The 24365-nt window shown below is 45.2% G+C and overlaps 1 protein-coding gene across 1 annotated transcript; it reads right to left on the bottom strand.

Annotated features, from left to right (window-relative positions):
• Positions 1 to 19176: 19176 nt before the first annotated feature.
• LOC146722080 (uncharacterized) lies at positions 19177 to 22135 on the bottom strand. The gene is made up of 2 exons (XM_085485534.1): positions 21092 to 22135; positions 19177 to 19182 (listed from the first exon to the last, which is right to left on the bottom strand). The coding sequence occupies exons 1-2, from the start codon at positions 22133 to 22135 to the stop codon at positions 19177 to 19179; spliced, it is 1050 nt and encodes a 349-aa protein (XP_085341660.1).
• Between the last annotated feature and the right edge of the window lie 2230 nt (positions 22136 to 24365).

The following is a 24365-nucleotide window of genomic DNA, read 5'->3' as shown; positions in this document are numbered from 1 at the left end:
ACACGTGGGAATTTTTGCCCTTTGCGGCCCCAACCCGACATGGACCGCCCCACCTCCAAGTTAGTTGGAGGGGCTGACCGACCGGGTATATAAAGCGGCGCAGCCGAGACTTCGACACCAGTCCCGTCCTGGTCTTGAGCGTACTCAAGGACCACTCCTCACCTCCGAACATCACCCCGGCCGACGAGCGTTCTCGTCGGGTAGGCCGAGCGTCCTCGGTCACCGGATCCTCTCCGAACAGCACCCCGGTCGACGAGCGTTCTCGTCGGGCAGGCCGAGCATTCTCGGTCTCCGGATCCTCTCCGAACATCACCCCGGTCGACGAGCGTTCTCGTCGGGCAGGCCGAGCGTCCTCGGTCACCGGATCCTCTCCGAACATCACCCCGGCCGACGAGCGTTCTCGTCGGGTAGGCCGAGCGTCCTCGGTCACCGGATCCTCTCCGAACAGCACCCCGGTCGACGAGCGTTCTCGTCGGGCAGGCCGAGCATTCTCGGTCTCCGGATCCTCGCCGAACATCACCCCGGCCGACGAGCGTTCTCGTCGGGCAGGCCGAGCGTCCTCGGTCACCGGATCCTCTCCGAACAGCACCCCGGTCGACGAGCGTTCTCGTCGGGCAGGCCGAGCGTCCTCGGTCACCGGATCCTCTCCGAACAACACCCCGGTCGACGAGCGTTCTCGTCGGGCAGGCCGAGCATTCTCGGTCTCCGGATCCTCTCCAAACATCACCCCGGTCGACGAGCGTTCTCGTCGGGTAGGCCGAGCGTCCTCGGTCACCGGATCCTCTCCGAACATCACCCCGGCCGACGAGCGTTCTCGTCGGGTAGGCCGAGCGTCCTCGGTCACCGGATCCTCTCCGAACAGCACCCCGGTCGACGAGCGTTCTCGTCGGGCAGGCCGAGCATTCTCGGTCTCCGGATCCTCGCCGAACATCACCCCGGCCGACGAGCGTTCTCGTCGGGCAGGCCGAGCGTCCTCGGTCACCGGATCCTCTCCGAACAGCACCCCGGTCGACGAGCGTTCTCGTCGGGCAGGCCGAGCGTCCTCGGTCACCGGATCCTCTCCGAACAACACCCCGGTCGACGAGCGTTCTCGTCGGGCAGGCCGAGCATTCTCGGTCTCCGGATCCTCTCCGAACATCACCCCGGTCGACGAGCGTTCTCGTCGGGTAGGCCGAGCGTCCTCGGTCACCGGATCCTCTCCGAACAGCACCCCGGTCGACGAGCGTTCTCGTCGGGCAGGCCGAGCATTCTCGGTCTCCGGATCCTCTCCGAACATCGCCCCGGTCGACGAGCGTTCTCGTCGGGCAGGCCGAGTTTCCTCGGTCACCGGATCCTCCGAGAGCCACCGACATCTTGCGGAGCTCGCCCTTCTCAGGGCGCCCGAATCCAAGGCGGTTTACGGAGCTCGCCCTTTTAGGGCGCTCGTATCCACGCCGCGTTGGGTAAATTTCGTCCGCCACGCTACTATCTTAGTTATAAGTCGTGTCCGCGTCCGTATGATTTGGTCGCGTTTCGTCCGTCGCGTTATTAATTTGTAAAACCTTAGTTTTAAGTCGTGTCCCGCGTCCGTATGATTTGGGTCAGCGTTTCGGTCGTCCGTCGCGTTATCATTTGTAAACCTTAGTTATAAGACGTGTCCGCGTCCGTATGATTTGGGCGCGTTTCGTCCGTCGCGTTATTAGTTTGGTAAACCTTTAGTTTATAATCGTGCCCGCGTCCGTATGATTTGGTCGCGAAATTTCGTCCGTCGCGTTATCATTTGTAAACCTTAGTTATAAGACGTGTCCGCGTCCGTATGATTTGGTCGCGTTTCGTCCGTCGCGTTATCATTTGTAAACCTTAGTTCCAAGGCGTGTCCATGTCCGTATGACTTGGTCACGCTTCGTCCGTTGCATTCCTTGTATTCCTTAGTTATAAATCGTGTCCGCGTCCGTATTAGTTGGTCGCGGTCCGCACTTCCTGCGATTCTCCTCTGTACGCGTAGACTAGATAATAAGCCAACTCTTGCAGGGCGGCTTCAATAAACTCTGTTTTTACCAGAACGATTGGCGTGGTTATTGCGAACCTGAGTCTCCCCCCTCTTCCCGAATCCTGGCACCGACGAGCCGATCCGTGGCGTCGGGAAAGGAGCCCCGTTACAAATTAAAGCAAAGCATTGCGATGGCCCTCGCGGGTGTTGACGCAATGTGATTTCTGCCCAGTGCTCTGAATGTCAACGTGAAGAAATTCAAGCAAGCGCGGGTAAACGGCGGGAGTAACTATGACTCTTTTAAGGACTCCGTCCGGGCGACCGGCGGATCCATGTGCCATCCCACCTCCTCGTGGTGAGAGTCGGGCAACGCTGGCGAAAATTTCGACCGGCGGCCCAACGGGGCTCTGGCTTGGCGGGGCGCTTGCGCCTCGCTTGGGTTCGTGGGGTTGCCCAGCCCCTCGAGCCGACATACGACAGGCACTGTCAAAGGAAAAGGATATTCTCCCTGGCGGCAGCCTCGGGCCGCCGGTCCTGTCGTGCATTCGTCCTCCTCTCCTGAACCCAGCCCTGTCCTTCGCGACAGCCTCCCGCTGCGGGCTCGTCGTCGACAGACCGCCCTCGGCTGTCCCTGCCCTAAGTCCCCGAATGCCTTGCCGTACCCGTGCCCTCATGCAATCGCGCGTTCAGCACCAAGAACGGACTCGGTCTTCATCGCGTCGGGCGCACGAGGCCATATACAACGAGGAAATTAACGTCGAGAGGGTGAAGCGCCAGTGGAGCGCTGAAGAACAGCGCATGATGGCGAGGGAAGAGGCCTTGGCGGTTTATCGAGGCGTTTCGGTTTATCAACCAACATCTGCTCACCGTTGTTTCGAACCGCTCCCTTGATGCTATCAAGGGTATGCGGAAAAACGGTGGGTACCGACGCCTTGTTGGCCCCGCTCTGGAGGATCTGTCCGCCACGTCGGGAGATAGTTCTTTTCTTTCCGCTGGTGGATCCAGTCCTTGCGCCTCCCCTCAGCGTCAGCCATCTCTCCGCGTGGGTCACCAGGCTCGCCCCGCTTTCACATCTTCTCCCGGCTGGGGCGATGCGTATGGCACATTTGCCGGCGCTATTCGAGCATTAGTCCCAGTCGTGGAAGCCATCCAGGGATGGAGTTCCGCGTCCTGACTCAGATTTGGGTTAGGAGTGCTGGAGGAGCCAGCGGAGTGTTGATGCCGTCGGCCGTGGATCACTGGCGTATTCCCTCCGACTGTTTTCTCGTTTGCGACCGCCTATGCGTCGCTTTGCTGCAACCGGGCAAGAAAGCGCGACGACGGGCGGAGTATGCGCGCGTGCAGCGCCTCTTCCGCTCGACATGTCGCGTGTGGCCAAGGAGATCTTGGATGGGGCCGACCATGCAAGCGTGGTTCCGGATGTGCACGTATGTCTGCGCATTGGGGCCCGTTTGTTGCGCAGGCTTCCGTGCCTGTCGCTCCGGCTCCGCGAGTTCCATCAAAGCGTGAGCTGGGTGGCACGTGGGCACGATCTCCTGCGAGGAGGTGGCAGCCATCAACTTGCCCCCTCAACTCGGCTCCCGGATTGGACGGCATTAGCGTACGCTTATGGAGAGCGATGCCAGCGTCCATCAAAGCTCTCCTCTTCAACATCGTGCTGCATTGCGGAGGATTCCCAGTATCCATGCTGGTGAGTCGGACGGTGTTCATACCCAGAGGGGTGAGTGTGCTCTTTCCGGGCGATTTCCGTCCGATCTCCATTACCTCGTGGCTGTGAGGCATCTGCATAAATCTTGGCCCAGAGGCTTCGCGAGTCCAAGCTTGTAGATCTTCGCAGCGCTGTTTCGACGATGGGTGCGGCGAAAATGTCGCCGTCCTTGCGTCCTTGCTAATGGACGCCAGGTCCCGTCGTCGAGAACTACACGTTGCTTCGCTGGACTTCGCGAAGGCCTTTGATAGTGTCAGCCATGGGGCGATCACTAATTCCTTGGCTGGCTTGGGCTTGCCTCACGGCCTTATCGATTATATCGGGCGCATTTATGCGAACAGCAGCACGGTGTTTGAAGTGCGCGGTGTCAGGTCAGAGCTCTCTAAAGCGGGCAGAGGCGTCAGGCAGGGGATCCACTGTCACCGGTGCTATTTTGCCTGGTGGTAGATGTGATCATGAAGATCCATACCTGCCGACGTCGGATACCAGCTGGGAGAGCATCGTATAAACAGCTATCGCTTATGCTGATGATGTTTCCTCCTATTCGCTGCCACCAAGGGGGTCTTCAGACCGGCGTACATGGGAATAAAGATAGCCCATATAAATGCGCAAAGATCGCGAGCAGCAGCAGTAAACCTGGAACTAATATTTAACGAACAAAACTTGACATCCTCATGTATACAGGAACACTTACTCTTATAAGGGGAGAGTAAGAGGATATTCTGCGCCGGGCTAAGGATCATTCAACCTGACAAAAAAGACGCATGGGTCGCCGCGGTGGTAAGAGAAGAAAAATGGACGTCTTCCAAAACACAAGTATGGAAAACGAACATATCATGTGCTTCCAGGCTTGCGCGGGACAGGAACAGCTTTAATTATTAACATGTATTGCCAATTCTCTTTAGAAATAAACCGTTCTTAGATGACCTAGACAATATCCTACAAAAAACTCTCTGGGTGCAATATTATAGTAACTCATGGACGCAAATGCCAGGTCGGACTGGTGGTTCTCCGAACACCCACAGGACGAGAGAGGGAAGGAGCTGGAAGAATTCATCTGTCCACAACTCTGCATAATGAATAAGCCAAAATAACCCTAATACGTATTCGACGGAAAGGGGACAGTCGAATATAACGTTACACTCGTCCCGGAAGGTCTGGCCAGTAAACTAAGAAACTGGAAGGTTGGACACAGCGTGCACCCCAAGTGATCAGCGCTTTTCCAAACGAGTTCCCGGGCCGCAAAATTGATAGCCCGGGGAATGAAACCGACCGGAAGTGCGTTTTCGCACGTTTAATACACCTGTGCCTATTCGTTGACATCCGTTTCAATCTCTAACATTACTGAGCAAAGCGCGAGTCCCCCAGTATAAATAGGCGGACGTAGGAGGTCAAATCGGGAGTGGAAAATGAAATTTGTGCAACAACCTCTGACGATACGAGTGATATTACACGACAGAGTAACGCGCAGCGTGAACAAAGGTGTGCGCAAACACGGTACGTGCAACCGACAACTATACGCGCGATCGTTTGCGGCCCTCAAACGCGGTAAAACCAAAGTGTTGATAACCTGCTGGAAAGTCCGCACGGTGTGCGTTTCGAGAACGTGTACGTGTACTCAAAAACGCTGCAACAGCCGAAATATCGCTATTTGGAAGATTTATTGACGCCGATTGACGAAAACGGCTACTTTAACATTCTCCAATAACATGACGTCATTCCACCGAGCGAGGCTTATCCAAATTCAAAATTTTTTTTTTGATACGTGGCATGCGACAAGCAAGATACGATTTAAAAGAGTACTTCTCAATGGGGCCCACTCGAAATCGACTGGGTTCTATCTCTGTCGACATCGCGAGAAATACCGAAACATTTATACGCGACACCGGAACCCGAATCCTCTTTAAAACCGGACGCCACCAATTTGAAGCACGGGGTACAACGATCACGTGAATACCGACATGTCGTATGAGGATTTTAGTAATTTATGTCGTCATGTTGGCAACAAAAGTTTTGGATTTCAGGATAGCAAGGACGCTCGCTTTCGAACGGGCGATACAGAAAAGGATTAACGAGTTTCGCGATACCCCCAGAGCCCTTGTCGTCGCCAACAATCCCCCGGGCGAGAAAAAACTTAGAGAGAGTGCTCCACATGGTTGATGATATCGCGAGCGTGAAAAGGTTGCCAAAAAGATTGCGGAAGACGGCCGAAACGATCCCCAAGAAAACCGCGCTCCGATGACCGGAAAGATCGATGATGATATCGCCGTCAAAACCAATTTAAACCTATTATCGGCCGCTAAAAAGTTGTCGACAACGCGACAATTTCGATGAAAAACGAGCCAACACCGACACACGACACGGTGTGAAGATCGAACACGGTTGAGGGGAAAGACCAAAAAAGAGAAAACATAAAACCTCAAGCGATATAAAAGAGGAGGAGGAGACATTGAAAAGAGAAATATGATTTTTTCGAAGCCATTGGACGCTTCATTGCCACAACTCTCACCAAAAAACGCACAACCTGTGATACCCAAACACTCGTAGACGAAAATGTTTTCGGAACCACGCGTAACCCCCCGAATATCCCTTCGAATGGTTAAATCGTCGGAAGGTCGACAAATGATCGAAAGGATTGGGGCCATTAGGACAAAAGTATTGGACGCTCTCCCGTGCTGATGAGAAGAAAGAATTGATAAGTATACGGAGTTCTACTTCGGCGAAAATGAAATGCGCATTGAAAACGCGATTCGCGATTGACAAAGATACAATAAAATCAAGGCGACACCGGTATATGGGAACGCCCGGATTGTACGAGTTGATCTTAAAGAAAGACCTGATTACCAGGAGGATGATTTGCAAAAATACAAATATATTATTGGCGACAAATCGCATAAACCAATTTTGATGGCAAGGCCGTGTAAAGAGTAGCAAGGGGGACAAGTAAAAATATAATCGGACCGTTGACGCGGGGGAATGGGACGACTCAAAATCTGGCATAGGAATGCCTCGCGCTATGACTTTAAACCAACCCATAAGATTGATTACTTTGCACTGGGACACCCCAACGAGCTATGGATCGCCTACGATTTGCTCGATGTTTTCGCCCAAGCTGGCAACAACGCGCAGACAACGAGATCTTGTCGATTATCGGGGAAAATGCGGAAGCGGGCATTATTATAAATTAAACAAGGTTCCCGACAATCTATTCATTCATCGTGTGAACTTTACAAGCATTGAAAAAAAATGTCTATCAAAAATTTTGGTTATTCGAGAGGAGAATGATGCAACCCCTGGCAACAAACGATCATCGAAGATTGTTGAAAATGGGGTGCGCAAACGCTCTGTCGCGTCGCATGATTTGACGCAGTCGGGAAGTCGCCGTGTAGCGCAAACCGAGGCGGGATAAACCCATGTCGTCAACAAAATTTTACCTGGAAAGTGCTTTAAAACATTGATGCCAACAAAAGAGCAGATGAGAACTGGCTGCGTTAGAGAAGGATGTACGAGCGTTAAACTGCGATAAAGAGCTTCTGCGTGCGCCAAACACTACCCCTCAGACATCTAATGACGGTTGGCTCAAATCTATCAAAAGTTGGAAACGTCTAGAAAGGATTCTCGGGTGGTTGCAAACAAATTTTTGAACAGCTACAAGGGATTATCAGCGTCTACCAAACAACAATGAGTGGCATCATGACCGACCTGGAAGCACATGAACGACCCGAAGCACATGAACGACCTGGGAAAAGGTGGTGAACGCACCGCTACGATCGAGGTTACGATCATGTCAAACGGGTTGCGAACGAGGCTACGAACAAGTCCTTAAAAGGTACATAAAAGCTATCAACAACTCAGTAAAAGGGGTTTTCGAACGGTCAGGGACGGCTGCGAACGGGCCAAGCGGGCTACAAACGTATCAGAAACACTTGGGGGCGAGGCTGTGATCGAGTCAGGGAAAGATTTTTTGAATGGCCAAGGACGTGAGTGAACAAACTGAAAGAAACCCAAACAACGTGGTACGAACGTAAAGAACACCGAAACAACGAAAATTTTAACCCTAAACATAAGGGACGAACCCGAAAGAACCCGAAGAACAGAATTAACCCGAAAAAACCCAAAAACAAGGCACGAACCCAAACAACAGAATTTTAAAACCCCAAAAGAACGAGAATTTAACCGAAACAACGAACCCAAAAGAAAAGCAAAAAACGAGGCGCAACCCGAAAGAACCGAAACAACAGAATTTAACCCAAAAAACCCGAAAAAACGAACCCAAAGAAACCCAAAGAACAGGCACGAACCCGAAAGAACCCGAAAAACCAACAACGAGGCACGAAACCCCAAAAACCCAAAACGAGGCACGAAAGCAAAAGAACCTTGAAAAAAACCCGAAACAACGAGGCACGACCCGAAAGAAAACCCCAAAGAACGAGAATGAATATGAAAATAAAAAACGAGCAACATATTTTTGGGGAACGGCAGTTGGTAAACGAGTTGCACGCGTCAGCGAGAAAAAAATTTTCCTCGAAGACATTTCATAGTGCGGGGATACGATATTTGTGGCAAGCCGACATTGTCGAGATGCGTCCCATACTCCCGTTTCAACAGAGGTTACCACTACATACTCACCGTCATCGATGTGTTGAGCAAGTATGCGGGGCTGTACCACTAAAGAGTAAAGGAAGCGAGATAGCTGACGCAATCGCTGAATATTCGGATAGCAAGAGGTGCCCGAAAACATGCAAACCGATAACGGAAAGGAATTTTACAACGCCGATGTGCACGACTTATGCAAAGAATGACTTACACTATTCTACATATTCGATATTGAAGGCGTCGGTCGTCGAACGATTCAATGTACCTAAAAAACGACATGTGGAAGATTTTCCGCTAAATGGCACTTACAAGTGGTTCGACATGCTGCCACGTCCTCGTATCAGATTAAAACGGACGCAAGCATCGAACGATTGGTATGCGACCCGCCGACGTTCCCCCCGCGATCGCCGAAAGACTCTTGGCTACGTGTACAATCGTGTAAAGATTGGGGGCCCGGAAAATTTTCAAAGTGGGTGTCAAGTACCGTCAAGCAAAAAACTTTTCGAGAAGGGATACCGCCAATTGGGGAACAAACTGAGGTGTTTAAGATTGTTTAAAGTGCAGCATACTAATCCCGAAACCATATCTCTCGAGGTATCGCAAGACATCTATCGCTGGAGCGTTTTACGGCACAGCTGCATCGCGCAAATTGTCCGGATGTGTACCCGTGGAAAAATACTGCGCAGGAGGGGTGACGAGGTTTACGTGAAATGGCTGGGTTTCGACAGTTCGCACAACTCTTGGATACATAAAAAAAAATGTTATTTAATGTTTTTATTCAATCATTGTATAACATAATATATATTTACCATATAAATAAAATATAAACAAAAATATATAAAACCCACTCCCAATGTTTAAGTCGACCAGACTGGCAATGATTTATATAAATAATTATTTGAAATAAAACAACAACGTTTCGGCTTCATTGCAGCCCTTTTCAGTACATCTAAAAAAAGTTCAATCAAACTAATTATAATTTAATACACTTATTCGCAACAATTAATTATACATTTAAATACAAAAATGTGTTACATACCAAATTTAAAACATAATAAACTTCTATGCAAACTACCGCAATGTTAACGCTTGTTTTGATAAAAATGTAAGACTGAAGAAGTAAGCACATTTTAAAATAGATGTTAACTGTTCACAAGATTTTAGTCACTAAGCGTTAAGAAGATAGAGACGAAACTAAATGTGTTTTTTGTAATTTTAAATCGTCATAAAAAAGTCAAATAAATAAAAATAAATAAATAGGTGGATATAAAAATAAAAATAAATTAAAAGTAAAAAAAAATATAAACGACTTAAATAACGTCAAGAACACGATCATAAATCCCACAAAATTTTTCTCCGTATCTTTCTGTAAATTAATACTTTTTCCTTTTTTTTTTATGTAAAACTTTTTCTGCAATTTCTCTTTTTCTTGTCTGTTTTTCCTCATGCAGAATCACCGGAGAATCCCAACGGAACTCATGATCGTTGCAAGTCCGATGTAACTAACCCACAGAATGCAATGTCTTGTCTTTTTTTATGTTATTTCTATGTTCTTTAATGCGCGTTTCTAAAATGTCTCTTTGTCTGTCCTATATAAGCCAATCGCAATTCGCACAATCAATTTATAAACAACATCATTTCTTTTTAAGTTTTCGATCCCATCTTTACCTCTTTTTATCAACGTGTCCAATTTTTTGGGGCAGTATACAAAGCTCAATTCCACTTTTTTTGATGCACGCGTAATTCTCGCTAAGATCTTTAATGTAAGGGAACCAATGCAATTTCGCGTATCAAATTTATTTCGATTGGGCGAGTTAAATTTCTGCCAAATTTAATCGCTCGAAGTCTTTTATTGATGTTTTGTTAATAATTGTTAACGGGTAACAATTATTAATAAGGATTCTTTGATTAATTAATATTTTCTTCATGAAAAAGGGTCCAGCGAGTAAAATAGCCCCATCAACTAGGCTTGTAATCACGCTAATTTTATATCTCATAGGGTGATTTGACAGAAAATTAATATAGCGCCGAAAACGTAGGCTTTCGGTCCAAAAGTCGTCAATCTACCACCGATACGATAACGTTCGTAAACCAAAAAAATCAGAGAACAATTTTTTTTTCTAGTTTTGAACGTAAACTTAAGTCGAGTGTGGAAACCATTGAACACGAAGCATATCCTCAATTTTTCCTTCGGAATAATTGAAAAAATTCATCGACGTACCTAAAATAACAATAGGGTCGAAATCCAATTGCAAAGTATGATTCCAAATCGTCCATAACAAAGTCAGAAAGAATCGGAGACAATGGGGACCCCATCGAGAACCGAAAACCTGTTCGTAAAATTTTCCGTCAAAACAAGCTCGTTTGAGCGCATAACCGGTCATGGCGTGTAAAAAAATGCGCAAGGCTAAAAGAAGTAAATTGTGAGATGTCATCCCATCGGTTTTCTATTGCTATTTTAATTAAATTCCCAAGGGGTGTTATAAAAGTGAAGTCCTCCAACGAAATCATAAAATGGCTGTCGTCGATGTTTTTTGTTTTAATAATCTCCACAAAGGACCGACTATCCTTGACATGAGATCGAGGTTTTTTTGACTGCATTTTTTAGTATCTCACTCAAAAAGTCTATGTGTAATAGGACTTCCTACAGTTGAAATTATGACGCGGAGAGGGTAACCTACCTTATGAATCTTTGGTAACCATACGCACGAGGCAAATTACCATTCGTACACCTCAATTGTCTGTATGTGTTATCGTCCCATTAATTTATTATCTAAACCCAAAATTTTTAATAAATTAGCAACCCTCGTGCTCATGACTTCAGCGGAGTTCCTATTAAGTGATCTATACGTAGAATCGTCTTTCAATAAAAATTCATTTTCTCAACGTAGTCTGTCCGGTCCATCAGTACAGTAACCAGAAACCCTTTATCAGCTTTAGTTGCAAAAATATTTTTTTTTAGATTTCAAAATTTTGAGCGTCGGAGTATCTATTACAAATGTAATTATCGATTTAACATACATGTTTTTTGTTTTACTCAAAACTTGTGTACCGAACTCGCTATCGAAAATCTCAATTATCCAGGTTGTCACTGGGAAACTTCCTATGATTAACTTCAATATTCTTTATGTTTTCTAATGCAGAAATTTTCCTATCATCTTTATTACTTCTACAAATGGGTACGCCAACTTATCACCCAAACTGAGAAACTCATCACCGAATCCGGAACGCGACGATTGCTGATATTTACAATCCATTTGCGGTAATCTATTTTTATCAATGGATTCCGAACCCCATAATACTTGCGACAAATGTGTCAAATTTGCTTCTTAATTATTTTGATTGATCTATAATTATTTGATTGAACTTTTTATAGATGTACTTAAAAAAAGCTGCAATGACAGCCGAAACGTTGTTGTTGTATTTCAAATAATTATTTATAATAAATTATTGCCAGTCTGGTCGACTTTAAACATTGAGGAGTGGTTTTTTATTAATTATTACTGGCAACCTTAAGGATATTATTTAAAAAATAATACTTCTCATTAATACATCCTCACAATATAATAAATATAATAAATATAATAAATATAATTTACAACGGTATTCTATAATGTCCCCACAGCAAGGTGTCGGTCGACTCAGGTACGACATACCGTTTGTCATCGTAGGGACTTAGAGCAATTTTGTCTCGCTGATGGTATACACTTTATGCAATTTCGATCTTATGCATGACTGCTGACGCGTCATTTCAATTTCGTCATTAAGGCAAACGCGTATAATCGTCGAATGTTATACTACGCGCTACGACGTTACTTTTGACACCTTTTGCCTTTTTAGTGTCCTTTTTACCATCCACCCGCAAAGCATACATTTTGCTCTAAGCCCGACGAAATTCGGTCATTATCGCGCCGTTATTCTCATCTTTCATCAGACCCGGCACCTTTTTATTCGCGAGTGGTATACCGTACGCATTATTCGCGGCGTAGTCGCTGGTATCGAATCGAGCGATATCGCGTTTCAAATTTTCATAGACATCCTGACATTTAATTTGATATATTAAACTATCTGTGTCGGTGTACATTACTCTACAATTGTCACGATAGAGCGGTGACTGTATTCGTGGTGAAATTCATAAAGACATACTTTTGATACGTCGAGTATGCACATGCCGACGTAGATTGGTTTGTAGATTTTAACTTCGAGTTTTGCGTAATTCTATGGCAACTAATTTTCCGAAAATATGCTAGTACTATGAAATTTGGTTTAGCGATCATTGCCTCCGCACCGTACCGTCCGTCCCATTTGTTAATAATTTTACATCCACATAATTGCGCACATTTTCCATCGTCTTGCCAAATACCGCATTATTCATCAATTTATATAAATTTTTTTCAAAATCGTTTTTCGCTCGTGTTCTAAACTGTGTGTTGAGTTCGATGTATTTTTGAAGCCACGCTGACTGCGTGAATTGTAGTATGCGATATATTTTTGTTATGCGTAGCCCGTGGCGCGTGCACTGCTGTAGATTACGATAGTGTATTACGTAGCGCTTCTTATCGTAAAGCGTTGCGAGGAGTTTATACTCCCGCTTGCCGGGCGGCTTATCGCGCGTCGGGCAAAACGGTAGGTCAATGTGCGCGTCATGAAGATGCCGCGGATACTCTAATATACTTCGAGAACTAGCCTATAGGCGAATCGAACGCGATAGATGATACGTCAAAATTCGATATATCGTCGACCCACCGAAAATCGGCATACGGCAATGGTTGACACATTGCCCATCCGTACAAATTATTTACATCGAAATACATGAGGTACGATGAGGGTTTCGATGGGTCGTACGATTGCATGTACTTGTTATTAGCCTGTGCGTATCGGCCTGAACATTGACTAAGGCCGCCGCGTATACCTCGTTCGACAAACATTACCATGTCAATGTCTGTTAATAATTCAAATTTTATATTCGTATGTTTTAACATGGCGTTCCATGTATATCCGGGGAGAGTATAATAATACGCGGATCGAGTCCGTAACTTTTTATACAACTATCGCGAAAATTCTCAAATATATCGGCCAATAACAAGACATCAATTTTTAAATATAAATTGCTATATTCGCCTAGCGTTCAAAGAGAGAATCGGCTCCAGACGGTCTCGGCGTGCGCGTAATCACTCTCGGATACTGTGTCGCCGGTTAAGGAACTGTAAAATGAGTCGCGCGGCGGTAAACGTGTGTCTTGTAATCTGTCCACGCAGTCAATGTATTCGTACGGAAGACGCCCTTCCGTGTCAATAAATTGAATTTTTCACTAGTTAAATTTTGATATTCCGAATGTAAAATTTTAGTTTTTCTTATCCAAAAATGACGCTAATTTGTCGAGACTAGCGCTGAGAAACTTGTACGAATGATAAACCGTAATTTGATATAATTTTTCGAATTATATTTTGTGTCAATCTAACAGTCTCGAGAATGAAATGTATTTTTCCTTGTTATCGGCAGTAATTCGATTTCCCCTTCGAACGCTGTGGCTATGTCCTCGATAATAAAATGTGCGTCGTAGCCGGACAGATTGTGAAAGACTATAGGGATACAAAATGATTCTTTGTAATTTAAGTTACAATTTGAATGCGCGGGACCCCTGTACCGCCCGGTGAGGTGGCAATGATTGCGGACGCGTGTATCGTCTTCGTCAAACGTTTCTCACAAATGTGACAATGCGTCGCGGTGGCGAAATTTTAACCACTCGTTCAGGCGTTAAATTTACCATGGGGACATTGGTCGTTAAAATATTTTTTACGCGGATGGCTAAATTTTTAAGCTGTTCGGCGAACCATGCGACGCATCGACACTACGGCGGGAATTTGGTACGCGGACACCTAACACGGGGGACTGGTCCGTACGAACCTAGGACAGATATGTAATGCGATGCCTGAACACTTGATGGTGTTGATGATTTGGCATCTTCGGTCTTTGCTAAAACACATACTCGAGGCGGCGTACACGTACAACGAACGTGCAAGCCGCTCCTTCCTCGTGTAGTTGTCGAAGCTGAGGGCAACTTGTCCTTGTCGCTCGGCAACCGGTTAGCGCACGTTCGTTCAGTTTCCCGCAATCTTCCGTATGCGCCTGCAAACTGTCCGTCAGAATAGAAATAATGTAGGCAATCTGTAAAAAAAAATAAAAATAAAAAATTTAATTAGAATTTTTAAATATAATTTAAGTTTACTATAATACTTACCGATCACAAATAAATTTTCTACTGTCAACGTCCGGGCCCGTATAAATTTTTATTAGAAGTATCGAAAAGGAACTATTAGCAATAGTTTACAGCGTAAATTTCTTCAGGCCTTACATATACGGTAAGAAGTTAAATTGGTCACGGATCACAAACCTTTGGTGTGGCTCAGTAAAAGATCCATCTTCCCGTCTTGTCCGATGGCGTCTAAAACTATTAGAATACGAGTATGAGGTATTATACAAAGCAGGAAAAATAAACGCCAATGCAGACGCCCTCTCGCGAAATCCTACCCCAGATCCTATGCCCGAAATCGAACGAGTCCTCCCTCTCTCACAATACAAAGATTGTCCGACTCCAATGAATCTCTATTCACCGCCAAGAAGAAACGAGGCGCAAAAAACTCCACGAATCACAAAACAAGCTGGATTGCGGCGAACAGCGTCCCTCACCGACCCCCGATAATTCGAAATCAGAGGAAACAAACTCGCCCCTAGTTCCAGCGAGGACAACGACTCGGAAAACGAAACCGATAGCAACTCCAGTTCCAGTAGGCGAGGAGTTATTCAAAACGTAAACAGTCCTTTCATTCCACGGGCCGCCGTGAGGCCCCGCGTGATAAATATCCCGGACAATTTCGCGACCCGGAAAGATAACCTTGTCATTTTCATAACGCAACAAGGAACCACCGATCGACAAGGGAGCCAAATATTGCAAGTAGCGAAACTCTTGCCGATGACCAGAGATGCAGCTTTGGGCAGGGCAAGGGTAAGTCGCGAGGGCACCCGACGCGTAATTTCACTCGCGGTAAAGGAAAGAATCTCCGGCGTTACCGAAAAAAGAAATAATAAAGGAAGCAATACACTCGCTACTAGACGTTATCCGAGAATTGGGCTTGCAATCGATCTCGATCAGTAAAGGCAAACGTTGACAATGTAGATTGGAATACGATATATAACCTCTTAATTAAAATACTAGACGAAATCGACATAAGAATATTTATTTGTACGAACGACATAACGGTCCCCGGGAAGGACCAAAGGGAACAAATTCTTGCCGAAAATCATTGTTCCGCGGTAGCAGGACACAAGGGCATCACCAAAACTTACAATAGGATTAAAAAACGCTACACTTGGAGCGGTATAAAAGCTGATGTCCAAAATTTCATCAAAAACTGCCGCGCGTGTCAATTAAAAGAAATTGTTCGCGTAAAAACTAAGCAACCAATGATCCTAACCGACACCCCCGATTCGGCCTTCGAAAAGGTCTCCATGGATATAATGAGTCCCCTCCCAACCACGAAACAAAACAATACGTACCATCCTAACTATACAAGACCTGCTAACCAATACTCCCTTGCGATCCCACTTCGACAAGCAGGAGCGATACAGTAGCAGAAGCATTTACTAACGACCTCATTTGCACATTCGGCGCACCAAAAGCGATCCTCAACCGACCAGGGCTCACACTTTATAAACAGCCTCATGAGGACAGTAGCCCGAAAATTTAAAATCAAGCAATGTAAGACCACAGCGTACAGACCACAAGCGAACGGATCGGTAAACGATCACACCAGGTACTCTGGGAATATCTGCCCATACAGCACCGATAGATTGCAAAAACATTACAACAATCTTTCACCCGCAATATTGCAATATTGCAAATTCACTGCAAAATGTGGCTACATCATTGCTGTGTGAATTGCAGCAATGTTAAAATGTCCCCGCTTTTTGGAAGATTGCAACAAAATATTACAACAATATTGCAATAAATTAATATTAATGTTATTAACAAATTATTGATTATTGTTAACATTTTTTATTGTACAATATTGCAAAAAATTATTTTATTACAGTATTATACCCAGCAAATACCAAGTTACAGTTATATAATTGTTAGTTGTAATTTTCCACTCAACAATATAATTGTTATATACACGTATTATATTTTTGATTGGGAAATTACAACTAACATTATATAGCTGTAACTTGGTGTTTGCTGGGTAATAATGTATATATAGTTACAATATATAATTATAGAATTTGGATTACATGTAATATTTCCGAATATTAATGTCATGTTGCTACAAGTGTGCTAGAATTTTGTGCACCTATATCTCTACAATGTCTTTATAATGTTGCATTGCAACTTGCAACATTGCAACGTTGCTGCAATATAATTGCAATAATCTGTGCTGTATGGGTAAAGCAATTTGTTGATAAAAATAGTGAATGGGATCAAATTTTAAAACTAGCATCGTTTTCGTATAATACGAGCGTACATGAGGGTACAAAATACACTCCGTACGAACTTATTTTCGGGAAAATCGCGCGGGTCCCCTCGAGCGACCCGGACATCGAAAGCATGACTAACGAAAGCTATACACAATATTTAACCACACTATTCAACAAATTGCGCGATTCCCAAACAGCCGCACGCGAAAACTTAAATAATGCTAAGAATAGAAGTAAGAAATACTACGATAAGAAAATCAATACGCGTAAATTTAAGATTAACGATAGCGTTTACTTACTTAAGGAACCTAACAAAGGGAAATTAGGAGACCAATATACAGGTCCCTATAGGATAATAAAGATACTAGGTAAAAATAACGTTAAGTTAGCTATAAGCAATAGTAAGACTAAAACTGTACATATGGACAAGTTAAAGCCCTCACCACATCAAGCCCCCACCCTTGAAGACCCCCACTCCAAAGACGAATATATCTCAAACGCCCCAACGGAGGGACGGGCCAGTAATCAACCAACCACGCTAAGATGAGGACTCTCGCATTCATCCTGGGCATGGCCTTCCTGGCCCCACTATCCAGCGGACTAATCGGATACGACTGCGGAGGACGGGGCCTGAACATCACCACACTCTCCCTCTTAGATATCGAAGAGTGTAAAACCGACAGCATCGAACCTAAGAAGGAGGAAGTCTACATACAACTACTCCAACTCAGTGAATTCGTGCATACTCCCGCCTACCAATGCAAAATCGAGATAGACCGGACTATATTTTACTGCGGAATGCACTCTCATATAGCAGCGGTACAGAACGGGAGACAGGAGTATATCCACGAAGTATCGGCAGACACATGCCGAAATTGCACGAAACAGGGACCATATCCCTAGGAGTTAACCAGCACATTACTGGGATTAAGCCAAATGCAACAAACCTAAGAGCAATGACACTCGCAGGATCAGTTAAGACAGACGGAAAATGCAGCGGCACCCAGTTCAGCGACGCATACGGCTCATGGGACGACGTGATCGTGCAAGCCTCAGTACGAATCACGATACGACAATTGGAGCTGCCCGTTGGATACAATAACAATGAAGTGATACTTCCATTGGCACTCGCTGTCCCGTAACGACAGGCGAATGCATTGATGCCGACGGCGCCTCCACCTTCTGGACAATCCTGCCAATTGACAATTGTCACTTTGGACGATACGATGTCCTCTACGAAGGAATAGCATATCGATTGTCGCCCAGCACTCCCCAAGAGGAAGCGCCAACGATTTATACAGTCACGGCGCGTGACACAACCTTCGCATTAGCAAGGACAACCGAGACCAACGTATGCGGATACAACCTTTGGCGAACGGAACATCCCAAGCTGTGTATCCTCGAAACGAGGCCGAGCGGACATTCAAAAGCCGTTCCAAGGTCAGAATCGACAACCTCGACATCTTCACATATGTGAATTCAAAATTTATATACGTCGAGAAACACCTGAAGACCCAGCTGACCCAACTATACAAGGATATTATGGAGCAAAAATGTGCACTGGAAAGGCAGATCCTCCTCAACGCACTTTTTCTAGCAAGCATAGCACCTGACGAAATGGCGCATCGAATAATGAAGTCTCAGGTAATACCGCCATAACTGCAGGTGAAGTTATACACCTCATCAAGTGTATACCTGTCAAATGCCGCCTACGACCTACCGAGGAGTGCTACAACGAACTCCCCGTCACTCATCAAAATAAGTCACTCTTCCTCTTACCAAGATCGAAGATACTACTAAAGCCGGAACATCGAGGGATTGCAATGAATTATTACCAACTCTATACCAAATACACAACACCTGGTATAGACTAACACCGAAACCCGTGGAGTCGGTGGCACCGCCTACTATCAGGCCTTTAACCAAACCCTCATGGAAGTACGTAAGCCCGGATTCACTCGCTTCCAGTGGTATTTATACGAACGAAGATCTTGATCGTCTTCGCGACCATATCATGTTCCCCGTGGAAAAACCCTCCATGCTTCACACAATCGCCAGGGGAGCAATGGGACAGGAAATTCCTACAGGCCAGTTTCTCCTTGCTGAATTTATTAGACGAGAAATCTCTCGACCGAACAGCGGAAAATACCGGAGCCAGGCTATGGAAGGGATTTATAAGCTTCGGATCCGCCAGCGCCGGAGTACTTGGCATCTTCGTTACCATACGATTAATAAAATTAATCATCGACACCCTGATCCATGGGTACGCACTCCACTCGGTGTATGGATGGAGTCTACATCTACTCGGAGCTATTTGGACCTCGGTGACCACGTCCTTCTACACCTTGGCAGATCAGCGGACGGAGAACAGGACAACGGACGAGAACTGCTACACCTGAAACCCCCCCCAACGAACGAAGAAGAAACACCCTTAACCCTGCCCACACAACAAACTCCTTCGATTAACGAATCAGACAGTGAACCTAATCGTAGCGCATAGAAAACTAAGTCCAAAATGTTGGAACATTAAATTCCAACATTTTTATTTTAAGGGGGGAGGTGTCACGTCCGGCCGTATAAATTTTTTCGTTTACTCCAAGTTCCTTAAACGCTATTTGAAAAGCGCGCCAAAGCCGGCCATGACGCTTAACTCCGCCTAGAAACTAAGCGTGGCGCTTCGTAGCGCCTAAGGATCTCCCACCACGGTGAGAGCCCCTACTCCGGAGAGTTCCACCTCTCCAGGCCGCCGCAGGCCCGAGCCGCCGAAACGAAGGACCTCAGAGCAGTCCCGAATTTCGGCAGTTCTCTGCGCGACACCGAACAGTATAGTCGCACTCCTAAATTCTAACTCTAAGTCCAAATTCTAAATCCTAACTCTAATTCTAAAATTCTAACTCTAAGTATAATATTCTAACTCTAAATTTTAAGTCTAAATCTAAATTCTAATTCTAAGTTTTAGTCTCGAATTTTGTACTACTATACGAATAAATCAGTGTATTCATGTGTGAAAACTAGTGTTCAGTATTCTTCAAAACTCCCACTCCCTTGATAAAATACGATAGCGTTTAAATTTGTCATACGGCGTTTGAATTCAGAATAATTCAAACTGTGTTTGGAGCGGACCACCGCTCATCACAGTCAGAATTAACATTCTCAGCATTTGCCAAAATAAGGAATTGATAGTGAGGTCCGCCGCATATCAACCCTCCTTATTTGAGTAATCATTCAGAGGATGCATCAAATTCAATATGCCTAAGACGCGACGCGCAGGAAGGAAGAATCAATTACGAAAACTAAACCGACTTTATCGCGAATCAGCGACCGAGGAATATTCTCAATTCCTCGGAGTGGAATATCAGGCCGATCCTGAATACGAGAACATTTTCAACATTAAAAATAATAACAACGACGAACTCCTACAGTGGAAGTGCATACCAATAACGTTCCAACCACGACGCCTGCCGCCGCCAAACATCCCAGTGAACGACCCTCGCCGCACGCACTACCTCCAAGTACGAGCCGACACGATCAAGAAAGTGCTACTAAAGGTAAGTGAAATTCACGTTAACCTAAGGAATCGCGCGTGTTAGCAAATTCAGAGACGCTTCTACCACGTGGAAGAGAACATTCTAGAAAAATCTCCGACGCATTTTTCCTCTTTTCCATCGTCACTGCGGAAGCTATAAAAAAAGGTCGGGCTATAAAACTAGGGTCGACCACCACATGCGGTGCCACCCTCGGAATTCTAACACGGAAAACGCAAATAGTTCAATCTCTTAAAATCTTTGTGTCTCAAGAAATAACTTCGTAAATCCGTACAACAAAGTAGTCATTTAAACAATAATCAATTGAGAACACTTTCGATTTACCGACGTTACCGACAATATACCGACATACGTTCTTTTACCAACATTACCTACGATATACCGACATACGTTCTTTTACCGACGTTATCGACAATATACCGACATACGTTCTTTTACCGACATTACCAACCATATACCGACGAACGTTCTTTTACCAACGGGTTATCGACACCTTACTGGCACCTTACCAGTGTTTTACTGAACAATTACCGACGGTTTTGCCGACGACTACTGACTTCTCGATAACTGCCGGGTTCACCGAAAATCTACGAGCGAATGACGCATTATCAATCCGATCACCTCAGTTCCAGCGCGAATAACCTCAGATCGCGGGTATCCCCGGGGAGAATCGCATAGATTCGCGTACCCGTAATAGCGATCGTGTCTCGTGGAAAAAGCCGAGCTCTGCATTCAAATTTTCGCAGCCGCGACCCCACGAGACGTAACACTACATTTGTGTTTGCTCAGTTGCGAGCTCACGAGACGAGACAGATTTTTTATGCACGAGAAATGCCCGTGTTCGTCCTCCACGTACAGCAGATTGACGTGCCTGTCCTTCTTTTTTTCCGAAAGACGCAACGGGACGATATTCTCGTTCTCGATGATGTACACATTCACGGAGATGTCGTTTGCAAGTTCAAACTTTTTAATTTGATTCACAGTCACTGGAAACTCAATGTTTTGGAGATTCAGCACTGTTGTGTAATGTGGATAAGAAGATTCTCGACCCGTGTTTATTTCAGCAGGGTAAAGAGCGGCCACCACCGACCATGCAAAACACGCATTGTCCGCTGATTGCACATTAACCACCGCTCTCTTTGCCATAATTTTTTGCGGTAATTTGACATGACATCCCGCGCGCATTGGATTGTACTTATTTACATTCACTGTCAAATCTATTATCCGCGACAATGCCCAGCCGCTATCGCGTTCCTGGAACTCTTCTAGCGAAGCTAGCGTGGGCTCGATTACGCGGCGCTCGTACCATTCGCGTACATCGGACGTGCGAAAGAGTTCAAAGTTTCTCGTGATACTTTTATTGGCACGCTTGTCACCGGACACAAATTCGCCGTTGAAAACAGTGTTCACTTTTACACCGATGTGTCTGTGCAGCACATTCTCCACGTTCTCGACTACAATGTCTGCGGCATTTTCCAAAAACTGACGCGGTTCGATGTGGTCTGCGTTAATTACCGCGCCGGTCAGTATACGGCTATCGAACGCCGTATCGATTTCGCGCCAAACTAGTCTTTGCGCGTTATTGCCGCCGCCACTGAATCCGCCGCCACTAGGCATGGATTCACCGACATATTGTCTCTGCAAGCGCACCTTCGCACCCTCGAGTCGCGCTATTCTCGCCACCAGAGATTGTCTATGTCCAATCGAGAGACGCGGACGCTTGGCACGGCTGCGTTCTTCCAGCTCTTCGATAAATTCTTCGCACTCTTGCAGCCATCCGAAATATTCGCCCAAGTTAGCAACTTGGCGGGAACGCTCCAACAGGTCGCGCTCAACGTTCTCCATTTTTGTAAAAATTCATTTTTCACACTTATTACAAAAAAACTTCTTTGCACACTAAACTTTTTCTCACAGCTATTTTTTTCCTTGAGGAAAGCATGCGCTCGCCAGTGGTACTATGGCCCGGCAGCGGCATCGGTCCTCATTATATATCCCCGATTAACCCTTTGTTCGTCAACGTACGAACGAGAAAAATTTAGATGACGTAAATTTTCGGCGCTTGTTTGTTTATAAATTCCTGCAGCCGCTGGTTATCGGCGCTGGTATTTCTTCCTAAGATAAACAATAAAGAACCGCCGCTTATTGGGGAGGTACCGCGAGGGTGATATACAATCCCATGCAAAAACATGTCGCAGGCCGCAAGCGGTGAGATTGCAGGCAGCGAGGTCGCAAGCGGCGAGGTTGCAGGCAGCAACTTGTTCGCCCTGAAACTTTACCCGCTGATATTTCTTAGAAATATATGTATAGATCATGTATCAACCCCCTTGATTGTCGGCGTATGCCAAGCAGTGGCCCTTCTTAAAATTTGATTATCTTAGATTTTCAGAGAACTGATTGTTGGCGCTCGGATCCAAGCGGCCCTTCTTAGAATTTAATTATATTTCTTAGAAATATACAGATAACGTATGGGGAAGAAACGCAACCCCCTTGATTGTCGGCGTATGCCAAGCGGTGGCCCTTCTTAGAATTTGATTATATTTCTTAGAAATATACAGATAACGTATAAGGAGAAGAAACGCAACCCCCCCCCCTCCCCCCTGATTGTCGGCGCTCGAAATGCGGCAGCCATTCGCAGAATTTTTATCTTATCTTCGGAGAAAATTTATGAAAACTTTGATACCGCTCAAAAACGCCGCTTATCTTTGATACCTTACAAAGACGCCGCTTATCTTGGATTCGAAAACTTAGCTTATCTTATCTTGGATTTTCGGAGAAAATTTATGAAAACTTTGATACCGCTCAAAGACGCCGCTTATCTTATCTTATCTTGTTTATGAACATATCAGGTAACATGATCCCCTTATCTTATCTTGTTTATAAATATATCAGGTAACATGATCCCCTTATCAGGTAACATGATCCCCTTATCAGGTTATCTGATATGTTTATAAACAAAGATAAGCTTATCTACTGATAAAACCCCCTCCCCCCCGCGTGACGTCACCCCCCTCGCCAACGATTCCCTCCCGCCCCGCACCCCCCTCATTGCCCCTGAGTTAGAACCCCCATAGTATACCTACTGAGGGGTGACGAGGTTTACGTGAAATGGCTGGGATTCGACAGTTCGCACAACTCTTGGATACATAAAAACAATGTTATTTAATGTATTTTATTCAATCATTGTATAACTATATATTGTATAACATATATGAAATATATAACAAATATATAACAAAAAATATATAATTCTCATTAATACATCCTTACATAATAATATAAATATAATTTATTTACAACGGTATTCGATAATGTCCCCACGGCAAGGTGTCGGTCGAATCAGGTACGACATACTGTTTGTCGTCGTAGGGACTTAGAGCAATTTTTGTCTCGCTGATGGTATACACTTTATGCAATTTTGATCTTATACATGACTGCTGACGCGTCATTTCAATCTCGTCATTAAGACAGCGCGTATAATCGTCGAATGTTATACTACGCGCTACGACGGTTACTTTTGACACCTTTTGTCTTTTTAGTGTTCTTTTTACCGTCCACCCGCAAAGCATACATTTTTGCTCTAAGCCCGACGAATTCAGTCATTATCATTCCATTATTCTCATCTTTCATCAGACCCGGCACCTTTTTATTCGCGAGCGGTATACCGTACACATTATTCGCAGTGTAATCGCTGGTATCGAATCGAGCGATATCGCGTTTCATATTTTTATAGACATCCTGACATTTAATTTGATATATTAAACTATCCGTGTCAGTGTACATTACTCTACAATTGTCACGATAGAGTGGTGACATGTATTCGTGGTAAAATTCATAAAGACATACATTTGATACGTCGAGTGTGCACATGCCGACGTTTGTAGAATTTAACTTCGAGTTTGCGTAATTCTATGGCAACTAATTTTTCCGAAAATATGCTTGTACTATGAAAATTTGGTTTCGCGATTATTGCCTCCTCACCGTACCGTCCGTCCCATTTTGTTAATAATTTTACATCCACATGATTGCGCACATTTTCCATTGTCTTGCCGAATACCGCGTTATTCATCAATTTATA

The sequence above is a fragment of the Nylanderia fulva genome, unplaced genomic scaffold (genome assembly GCF_048542155.1).
Source record: "Nylanderia fulva isolate GAGA-0341 unplaced genomic scaffold, ASM4854215v1 Scaffold372, whole genome shotgun sequence".
NCBI classification, from domain to species: Eukaryota; Metazoa; Arthropoda; class Insecta; order Hymenoptera; family Formicidae; genus Nylanderia; species Nylanderia fulva.
Note: the sequence above shows the minus strand (reverse complement) of the source record. Positions and strands in the feature narration are given on the sequence as shown.

Excerpts from the sequence above, each read along its gene's own strand:
- LOC146722080 (XM_085485534.1), bottom strand. The coding sequence starts at position 22,135 with ATGGAGAACGTTGAGCGCGACCTGTTGGAGCGTTCCCGCCAAGTTGCT.